The sequence below is a fragment of the Leptonotus elevatus genome, chromosome 5 (assembly GCF_054856555.1).
Source record: "Leptonotus elevatus isolate MCC_2025b chromosome 5, RoL_Lele_1.0, whole genome shotgun sequence".
NCBI lineage: Eukaryota > Metazoa > Chordata > Actinopteri > Syngnathiformes > Syngnathidae > Leptonotus > Leptonotus elevatus.
In genome coordinates this window covers 23,080,909-23,092,078 of record NC_141243.1, presented here as the reverse complement: position 1 = coordinate 23,092,078, position 11,170 = coordinate 23,080,909, and the positions used below count along the sequence as shown (strand labels likewise).

General features: G+C 39.7%; 1 protein-coding gene across 3 annotated transcripts in view; it reads right to left on the bottom strand.

Moving 5' to 3' along the window:
• Positions 1-2,046: 2,046 nt before the first annotated feature.
• ppp3cca (protein phosphatase 3, catalytic subunit, gamma isozyme, a) overlaps positions 2,047-11,170 on the bottom strand; it is a 41,368-nt gene continuing 32,244 nt past the window's right edge. The window contains exons 7-14 of one of the 3 annotated variants that reach the window (XM_086075662.1): positions 11,011-11,088; positions 10,835-10,929; positions 10,628-10,753; positions 10,120-10,197; positions 9,676-9,760; positions 8,538-8,635; positions 5,300-5,326; positions 2,047-2,752 (exon numbers count right to left, since the gene is read on the bottom strand). In XM_086075662.1, coding sequence (XP_085931788.1) covers positions 2,592-2,752; positions 5,300-5,326; positions 8,538-8,635; positions 9,676-9,760; positions 10,120-10,197; positions 10,628-10,753; positions 10,835-10,929; positions 11,011-11,088 — 748 coding nt within the window. In that variant the 3' untranslated portion in view covers positions 2,047-2,591. The remainder of the gene's footprint in view (positions 2,753-5,299; positions 5,327-8,537; positions 8,636-9,675; positions 9,761-10,119; positions 10,198-10,627; positions 10,754-10,834; positions 10,930-11,010; positions 11,089-11,170) is intronic. The other 2 variants (XM_086075663.1, XM_086075664.1) reach the window with 2 other exon arrangements.

Here is an 11,170-nt window from a genome sequence, read left to right as displayed (position 1 = left end):
ATTTCCTATGGGGAAAAAATGTTTCAGAGGTTGAACAATTCGGACTTTGTACACTTCGCAGGAACGAATTATGTTCAAACTCCGAGGTACCACTGTATATAAACAACATGAAATTGCTTTATAAATTGATGTTGCTGTTAATAAATTTATTGCATTCTTCGATTTTTTGCATGTGGCTCTCCCTGGGAGGAATAAGCTGCATGGTAACTTGCAAAATTTAAATTGTGTAATAATCAGGTTTCGCTTTACAAACCAACAGACAAATGAAATAAAACACATGATTTAAATTTTATTTTCTTTCAAGTGATACATCTATGTATAAGATTTCATGGCCTCGCATGATACGAACGGTACACTTTCACCATTTGAAGATTCTTGGTTAGCGGATTTTCTTCATTGTTTACATTCTGCAAGATATGTACTATACAGTATAAGACCTAACAGGTCCATTATACTGTGTGGGTCAGCCAATAAAGCCTTACCTTTTAAAGAAACATGAAATGAACATGAACTTACAACTCAACACTTTGAGGTCTCACTGAAATGTCGTGTACATGAGAACAAAGTACAATACTTGACTTAGGAACTTAATAACGTTGCATGGCTTGACTGTTTGCCTTCCACATACATGCAGATCTTCAAGTGTGTCCAGAGTGGCACGGCACGAGTGCAAACAACTACTCAAATGAAATCAAGGAACATTTCTTCACGACGATAGCATTGTCTTCTATCGTTAAAGCTCCGCCTTTCCCCGCATGACTTAAGAGCCAGTAACCAAGCGTTGGGTATATAACAGCACCAGTTGAAACGTCAGAGGAGGCTCTGGGTCACATATGAACATACTAGCAAAAGAAAAAAAAGAAAAAAAAGTTAACCATTATATTTACAGTATACGAGAACAAATATTCTTAGAATCATGATGGACTGTTTCCCTTTTTTAAACAAAAACAAATATTGCACATATAAGTGGCCCATCTCCTCCTCCATTGTTGCTCTAGTAAAAGGTACAAGCAAGTCTTAAAGGGTTGCTTGGGTGCCAATGAAGATAAGTGAAGGTGGTTGGAGCTAAAGTGTGAGCAAAGCCACAGGAAAACGTCACAAACAGCAGGAAATCACAGCAACTATTAAGCGGCTCCCCGCCAGCTTGTAAAAAGGAACATAGGTGAGGCGGAAGATGACTACAGTACTGCTAAGCATTGTCAGACGTGCGGAGTGGCGGCGCTCCACAAATCAACATCAGTCCATATTGCCGTCACTGAGAAGCTTTTTTTTAACAGAGTAGTCACAATTTGTTATTGTTTTTTTAGAAAAAGCGCACACACACATCTGCATACTGTAAATGGAGACACTTATACAGCGTTAGTAAAGCAACAAAATGCGTTTGACAATAATGCTGTATTTCCTTTCAATACTGAAATATTTCAGCCGTGACTAAAAGTCTGTTTTCCAGAGTGAGTGAGTGTGCCCAACGGCTCCTCTGCTTCTTGGGCAAAAAATGTCCTCTTTTGTTTGGACTGCTTTGTCTTGATTCAGTTTCTTGATGTGCTTCCACTGCAATGACGGAACCAGTCGTGCTATGTAGTGAGAGGTGCCAAATCCAGGTGCAGAAAGTAAAAATCCTGCCACAGTTTGGCTTCAGCCTCAGGTGCTAGTTCGCTAGCCCCTTAGCTAGCTCCCATGGTGCTCTTTTACCTGCTAGGGAGCAGGCTAGCTAGCTAGTTAGCACTAGTGGCTAAAGCCAAACTGTGGCAGGGTTTTTCCTTTCTGGACCTGGATTTGCCACCTCTGTGTGTAGTAACATCCACTAATCCACAAATTTGCTTTAGGTGAGCGCAAACGTCCTAGCTGACGTTCATGTCAACAACTATTTGACCTACAGCACAAAAAGCAGTTTATCGTCATTTTCAAATAATCTCATTCAGAAATGATAATACAGGATATTGTAACTCAAAGAGAAGAAAATACTCAAATCCTTCAAAGTTTTGCGAACATAAGACATCACATTTCTGTTTAAAGTATAAAACAATACCCCCCCCCCCCCACCCACTAGTCTATAAGCAGTGCAGCTCACGTAAAATCTTGACAAAAACTTGAAAGTGAGGCTGCAGAGGCTACAGAATTCGTACTTCAACTTATCCGTTATCACACACATTAACAAACAAAACAACAAAATGAGGCTAAAGCTTCATCTTACCAAATCAAATGTATACTTTTTTTTCTTTTTTTTAATCTAACTGTTACATGTACAAGCATGGACTTCAGTGTCGAGCAAAAGTTTGAACAACTGCTTAAAGTCTTCATTCCATCACGAGTGCTATAACACATCTAATAAATTATTTTAATAAATAAGATTACCCAATGATTGTTTGTCTTGTATCCCCCAGATGCTTTAGCTAGCAGAGTGGTCTCTTTTTATTTTTCACCACCAACATGTCTGCTTCCTTTCCCCCCACCCGACGGCATGCACACAGAAGACGGACATGTGGTTTGGATAGATGGATAGATTGGATGGACGGGATAAGAAAGCGAGGTGGAGCGGGAGCGGGAGCGGTATGGACGAGCCGGGGACGGAAAGTTGCGCTTTCCTAGTTCTATCCGTCCGTGCCGTTCTTGTTGGGTGCGCTGGTGTTGATGGTCGTGCCGTCCGGCTGCTGGCCATCTTTACGAGGCGGCATCCTTTCGTTTATCCTGTCCAGGCCGCGTGCTTCCTCGAAATTCCGAATCTTCCTCGTGGGAGAGAAGCCTTGGATGGCTGAAGGGGGTGAAAAAAAAAGAGGAAATGAAATGACTCAAAGCCACAAAGGGGACATCAAAACTACGTGGGTTGCTGTAGTCTCAGTTGTGTACCATGCTCCTCTGCTGTCCTTGTAGAAACTCTTTACAACACAGTACAATATTGGCCTAGCACAGCACAGATGGACAGTGAATAGGACACATGCAAGCACAGTATGTTGGAAGGGTCCAAACAGCTGAACAAGCTACGACAATCAAACATCTCATGCTGGGTTGACTTACGGTCGTGTCCCGAAACAGCCGCGGAAACCAGACAGAAAAGGTGAGCAAACGAAAAGCAAACTTGTGAGGGATTGTTTGACAATTCAAATGGCAACAATCTAAAAACATTTCATCTTTAAAAGCTCTCTTGCACAATCAGATATCTCTGTAACTTTGACAAGATTTGCGAGATGTCATGTAGCTTAACCACTGTAACCTTTAGCAGGATGAGTCATTTATGCAAATAATAATATACAGTATGCACATATTAGGGATAGACTAATTATCGACCAAGCCGATTATCAGTGCCGATGTTTGAAATTTTGACAATATCGGCATTGGCCTTTATTACAAATATGAATATAAAACAATTCAGGGAACTATTTATTAGAATTTTCAGTAAATTTGGTAAGATATGCTGTTGACACTGGGATACTCTCTGCATCTGTTTTTCTCTTTGAAATGAAAACAAAAATAGCAAAGACAGTATACAACTTTATATACTGCCGTAGAATTCTATACGGTGCTATTTACTGTACTTAATTATTATTATTTTTTTTAACTATCATGATCTGTGTTTTGTTGTGTTTGGTTGGATTTGAGTTGTACGTATTCCTTAATGTTAATGACTGTGTCCGAATGTTCAACCTTATCCCCTAAGCCCTCATTCACTACATAGCCCCGCACTATATAGTTTCCTAATATATAGTGCCCTCATTCTGTTTGGCGATTCGGACAGCCAGCTCACTACTTTCTCCTCGTCGCATATCACGTGACCACCGTAACTGCCATGATGCACCGGCACACAAATCTCCGACTATTTTTTGTGAACGAAAATGTTTTACTATACTTTATTTCATTCATTGTACATATTTTCAACTAAAACAAATAAATGATTTCTGTAGTATGAATTTAATGCATCGCTGTGATTCTCGCACTTGCGCTGTCGCTCACGCCATGTTTTTTTCCATACTCGCACTGCATTATGGTCTTAATCAACCCGGTTGAGTGAACATCGATGTTCACTACTTTTCAGAGTGCGTTGTGGGTAATTTTGAGTGCCGTACATTCGGACACCTCTACAAAATGGTGTGACCCCTCAGTAGGGCACTGAGTAGGGTGCACATTTGGATACAGCCAATGTGCACCTGTGCTTGTCATCCAATCAGCTCCCTCAGCCACATGTGTATTGTTCAGGTGTCTGTCCTTGTCTGGTCAGTTGGTGTGTGTTTTGTTCCCTGCTGTTTTTCAGTCCTGGTCAGTTCATTGTCCATGTCATGTCTCGTTGTTGGTTCCTTGTCTTCCTAACATTAGTTTGTCACTTTGTGTCTGGTCTTGGACGTGTTTATTTTGTATTTTTTGTTGAGATATCGGTCTGAAAAAAGTGATATCAAAAATACCTACAATAAAAAAAATGTTATGGATAGGTGATAAAAAGTAAGTAGTTATTACTTTTTACATGAATCTAATCATTTTTGTAACAGTAACCCGTATATTTTAATGTTAATAAAACACATGGAGAACATAGTGGGAATGGGAATATAGGTGACACAGTAGGCATTGTATCGGGCTTGTGCAATTTTTATAAGACCACTAAATAACTAAATAAGACCATTAACTAACTTAGTTACCATAAATAATGGTTCAATAGTAGAAACAATAACATAAATTTGGTTGGAAAGCACCTGAATGAACGACACCTGCGTCTCCTCCATTTAGTATGTTTGAGCGAGCGGGAATGTAGCTCGTTAGCCCACAAACCAACCAGGTGGGGCAGACAACCGAGCAACACCCAAATGGTGTAACAGGATTAGCTGCTGAAAATATCCCGGGAAGGGATGTCCCAGGTCTTAGCAAGGTCTTAACAGGCTTTTCTCTGTGTGGGGAGCCACAGTTCGCAAGAAAAAAGCATGTGACCACATAGAAGTACAGTTCCACCCCAACGACAGCTACAATAATAAACATTTCTCTGGTTATTAAAACTGATCATTCAATTTCACGCTAGATTTTATGATAAAGCTCTTAAATTGGATAATTTTATTAATTTCCTTGTAAATTTATTGTGCAAATTACAGTCCCTTGTCTTTAGTGAGTGTATATTCCTTGAAATGAAGTCTATGGACTTGCAACAGTGCAACTGCAGTTTGTGTAAGTGTCATATTACAAAAGTGGAACCCAAAAAACAATGATAATGCAAGAGTAACCAGCATTTACAGTACAGAATAATGCAATAGTATGTGCAATTGGTAATGTGAATAACAGAGAGCACACAAATATGAGAATTTAACCCAAAAGCCATGCGTACCTTTTGCTTTAGCTGCTTCAATAGTAGCTATGTTAAAAAAAAAAGAAGTTTGGGGAAAGAAGGCAAAAAGGCAGACGTTACAATGCAGCAAATACCAGAGCCAGCATATACATCATTGAAATCAAGCCGTCATGTCATTAACAGTTGTCAGCTGATGGTGAAACATATACAGTAGGTCAAGTTGATCAACAACAACATCATAGACATTGTTTGGCACAATTGGCAGCAGCTACAAGTTAGCATGAAAACATCTTGTTGAGTGTGAGTGGGTGGGAATGACAGGAGGGTGCTGGTTTGAGACTTAAGATGCGACTGCCAGTGTTAAAGGGTCATGAGGATTTAGTAATAGTGACCAAAGGGGGGATTTGACTGAGCGCTAAGGGCTAAGATCACAAACAGGCACTAAATTGCAATGTTCACAACAGATCAGTCTAACAGTCTGACGGTTTTCACCAGGGAAAAGTTAGCAGAGTACCACAAGCGTAGCATGAAGTTGAAAGTGATGGAATCGGTAGTGTTAGTGGAAGACAAACAGTTACAGAAATCTACTGCTCCAATAATCTTAGGGAAGCCAGCAACTACATAAAATCCACATTTTGTTTGATTGTACTCGTCTTGAGTGAGTGCAAGTTGGATGGATATGCCAATCCTGTGTAAGAGTTCTGTCATGGGTGATACAGCATGACTCCTTCTTGTGGCTGGCTCCAAGTAAGACGTTCAAAATTACATTCCACAATAAATGATATACAAAAAAAACTCTGGTTGAATGCATGAATGTTAAGAAATGCGGAAAAGTCCTCACAATTAATTGATTTGCATTGACTCCTCCCATAATGCGCAAAATGAAATGCACAGCAATACTGTCCATTTGGAAGACAAATGACAGATCAGCTTCCACATTCGTTAGTGTGCGCAATCGACTTTGTGCCCGTTTTTGCATGCATAAACCTTTAGTAAGTCAGGCAAACAAAACTGCACCACACGTGCTGTCCTGTATTTGTTTAGACATGCAATCAGACTCTCAATTGCTTGAACAGACGCGAGTGCAAATACCACCAATTAAAAGTATCTCGATGATATCAGGGTAATAGAGTATTTATTAACCTTTGAAATTTAGCAACGAAAGTGTTGAACAATCTTACGTATGGTACTTTTCTTGTGATAAATTATGTATGTCATGTGTTTGCGTTCAAGACGTGAGCTAAGCTCACACGAAAGCCCGTATCCCACTGAGGGATGAACATTTGCAAAGATAGCGAATGTTGATTTCACTTCAGGGTTCGTTCAAGGTCGCAGCATTTCCGAAACGTTCGCTAAACAGTCTAAAAGGTTCTCCAAACATTTGTAATGGTCTTTCTTGTCTGGTGACAAGAATGTAGCAAATGTTGATTTCACATCAGGGTTCATTCAAGCGTTTCCTAATGTTCTCTAAACGTTTTCTAAATGTTTTAATGTTTTTTCTGGACAAGAAAAAAATATTAAAACTGTTTAGAGAACCATCAAAAGTCTTTAGATAATGTTTGGAGAACATTTAGGAAATGTTGCGACCTTGAGTGAACCCTGAACAAATGTGACAGAAATGTGACTTTGATGTTTTTGAATTTCAATTAAAGTGTACTCAACTGAACAAATACACTGCTGGTACGAATCAATGAAGGTGAAGAATTTGTGGTTGATCTAAATCTTTGGCAGTAGTTTGTAGTCTGCTGCCATGTTGGTTATATGTTATTGTTATTAGTAGAAATCCTAAAATGCTTGATCTGATCTCTGGTGAGCTTGGAGATTTATATATTTCTAGAGGAACGTTTGGGTTAGAAACTACTCATTGATCTGTCAGAGAGGTACAATTCTCCAAATTTGACCCAAACTAGCTGGTGCGAAAGCGGTAGTAACATGAACAATGACATTCTCCCTAAAGGTTATAACATGTGGTTTCCCTTCCGATGGCTCCACAACTTCTGAACATCTCCAGCATGGCACCCAACATGTTCTCTGAGGATGAGACCAGGCTCTGACCTATAGATCAGAGGGTCAGCAGCCTTTTCTAGCCAATCGGCTGACCTCACAGACACTTTGGCCTAGAAAATGTGGGGGTGCTTTTTGTGATTAGCAGGCTGGCATCGATCTAAAGCCCTTTAAAGCTACTGGCAAAAAGGGGAAGCAGTGATGATGTCACTCATGATCTGTACACCATTGCACTAGCCATCCTCCATGTGGCACATGAAACTCTAAATATGGTTTGTTAAGTCAGAAAAAAAAAATCACACAATTCCCAAAATGTAAAAACTCTTAAGTGGAATGCCACTAAGGTTGTAAAATTTTTCGGAAATTTGAGTGTGGGTGGGGAGGCGGGGGGAAGGGGTCGTGGGGGGAGCGGGGGCTGTAGGCTGGTGGGGTGCCTGGCGGGCCTGCCGTGTTGGGGTGGGGGATGCTCCTGGCTCCTGGATTTGCTCTCCGGCCGGTGGCCCCTGCGGGGCCCGGGGGTTGTGCCTTGCCGCGGCCGTGGCCTGAGGGGCCCTGGGGGGTTGTGCATGCTCTGTCCTGGCTCCCCTCTTTGGTGGATGTTTTCATGCATGCCAGATTCACCACACCAGCATCTACCGAAATTCAAACACAATCTGCTTCTTTCTCTGGTCGTTGAATCGGTGGAGGCTGATGTCTGTGGATCTCACTCTGCTTTATCTATCCTTCCTTCCTTCCCTCAGTCTTTCCTTTGGTCTCTTGAGGTCTCCCTAATTTGTTGGAATTTAGATGTTTCTGGGGTTGGTAAAATATTCTGGTTGGTAACCCGGTGGGTAGTAGGTGATGTCTGGTTGGTGCTGGATTTCACTTTCCTTTTTATTCTTTGATCCTTCCTCGGGTCTCCTGACAACCTCACGACTATCGGAATTCTGAAGTATTCGGTTTAGGTGAACGGTATGGGATTTTTAATAGGTGAATTAATGAGCACAGACTCACACCCACGCACATATGCACCCACGCACATACGAAAAAAGAAAAAGAGAAGGAAAAAAAGGAAAAAAAGAGAGAGCAATGATGATGACATGTCGAATCGGTAAGATTACCGAATGAACAATACTGAGAGAAAAACAAAATAGAGACATTTGGTATATACACACTTAGTGACATAGGGGTGAGTGTATGTTCTTTGGAATTTATGCTATTGCTCACCCAAAATGCATGCAGCTAGTAGGAAAGCGACAACGAGCGGGTAGACTGTGGATAAAAGCACACTTACCAGTCTGTAATGTCTGCTTTCCACCTGACAGTACACCCATGGGAAGAGTTCCGGTCGGGGTCAGGCCTTTGAGAGTTAATACGTTCTCACTCTCCTCCCTGGACCACAACACCAACAAAGCACACAGGTGCAAATGCATCACATCTTGGCAAGAGAGGTGGGACAAACACTTAATAGTTGCACTGTGATGATCAAATTAAGAGCTTTAAGATTTTTAATGTGCTCTCATTATAAAGAAAGATGCAACCAAATTAATTAGACGATCCCTTATGCAGAAAAAATAATGACACAAAACAAAAAGAAGTTCTTCCAGAAAATAAGTGGAAGGTTTTGGACTAGCCAACTTAATCTCAAAATTGAAAGATGAGTCAGAGAGGAGACTGAACAAAAACATCTGAAATATGTAACACAAACTGAAAAAGCATGACAAAAGAAGTATCACAGCCTTGATGGATGCAGTTATTCTAGACAAAGGATTTGCAAATAAATATTAAGTATTTTCCCCTTTAATGTATTTTATTTATTTAAAAAATTTGGTGGTTGGCGTTAACTCCTTATTTAATTATTTTACATCCAACTGTAAATACATGAAAATGAAAACTGAAATGTTGATCCCTTGCCTCAAAGTCATCTTTTGCTATCAAGTTTAAATGTGTTCAGTCTACAACATTAAAAAAATAAATTATCCTCAGTGTTCCAAAAGTTTTGGAGGGAAAGTGATTTTCGCAAGTGCCACATTGATGTGGCTTGTGTCCATTTATGTATACAGTGGAATAACTTCAAGTGCTTTTTATACTACTTTTAGAAGATATTCCAGACATGTCAAGTGGTAAAAATACACTTTTTACAGGACCACTTTATGTCCAATTTTTTACTGTAGCTGCTCATGTGAATACAAAGTACACTAGAATCAAATGCCAAGCTCTAAAAAAACAAACAAACATACAAAAAACCCAGAAGTGATCTATAACTGTAATGTGTATGTGCATGCTGTCTGTTTCAGGCTCATTGATCGTTGCAGGACCATAACAACTGTCCGTTGTCAGGTTTCAAAGCACATTATCCTCTATTTGAGGAGCGGCTATAATGTTCATAAGAAAGTAGGACAAAGAACCAAGTCAAATCAATGGCGCCGTACCTGAGGACGGAGAAGACTCGGGCCATTTTCCCAACTGCACGTATCTTGTTCCGGATGACCTCCTTGCGCATTGCTGTGGTGCCACCTGGAACACACAGCAAACTACTGTACTTTTTCCTTTTGTAGTCAGTCATGTGACTGACTAATTGATCTGTCCAATGAATAACTCGCTTTCCCAACCGACAGACTCTGTTTATAGCTGCCCTGATAACATGAACAGCCATATAGAATACAGGGTAACATATAGTAATGTAGCAGTAAGTTAACATGCAGCAAAGAAATTGTGTTGCATCAAATTGATAGAAACCAGATTTTAAAAATGCATGTAAACAACTTTATTGAAACATTCAACATTATTTTGATTATGAGGTATAGAAAAATTCTGGATGCACGCTGAGTTGTAGAGTTAGCATTTGTGATATAAATTAGTAGCTGCATATTTACCTTCATATAGATCGTCTCCCTCTGACATGAGCTCATCATCAGAGCAAATGTTGAGCACATTCACCAACATCTCCGTCACTGTAGATGAAGGGAAACTTAAGTTTGGTTTGACAGTAATCTCATACCTCTATATATAAAAAAAAATACACAGTATCATCTGTTCTGGGAGAAATTACTGTGTAAATTATAGAAATTCAACATTTAAGTTGTTATTTGTCTTATGCATAGCAAAAGCACAGCGGTTACACTTGGCAATTTATTCATCATTTTGCAAGTACCTTTCACATGGTTCAACATAGTATTAAAAGAAAAACTGGAAATAGGAAAAAGAAAGCCAACTAAAATAAGATACAAATTACCAATGTCCTTCAAGACAACAAATGTTACAATACTGATACACATTCTGGAGTAAGGAATTATAATGTATGACATTTTATCATTTAATTGCAAGGTTGAGAGCAATTATATATAGTGTATTTACTATTAGACAATTTTTTTTCCAACATACCTTTTTCTCCAACAAATGGCAAAGACCATGTGAAGACATCCATAAAGTTGGGCAACCAGTAAGGGTGGGGGGAACAGTTGAACTGTCGAATATTCATCACGTTGTTCTCATATTTTAATACAGCAGCTAGAGCAAAAGAAAATGACGGCTGAAGATCAAAACTTTAAGGTGAGCAAGAACTGCTAAGTCAAAGAAACAGACACAAACCTTTGTTGTTGTACACGTCAAGGTAATTTGGAGCTGAAAAGATCGTAATTAACGAAGGGAAGCCCGTAGTCTGACTTTTTCTGTACATTCGGTATCTATTGGGCCACAAACAAGAGTGCTCAGACTTACCGTATTGCATTATCATGACAAATAGATCAGAAAACAACTCTACTTACCCTGCATCTTGGGCTTCATGGGCTCTAATTACTGATAACAAGTTATTATTTACCAAAAAGTCACAGACTGCTGAGTAACTGCAAAGAGATAAACAAGGACAAGAAGACCTGTTAAAAGTAGAGTTCAATGCTATGCTTTTTAGTGTAATGTTGTGACAAA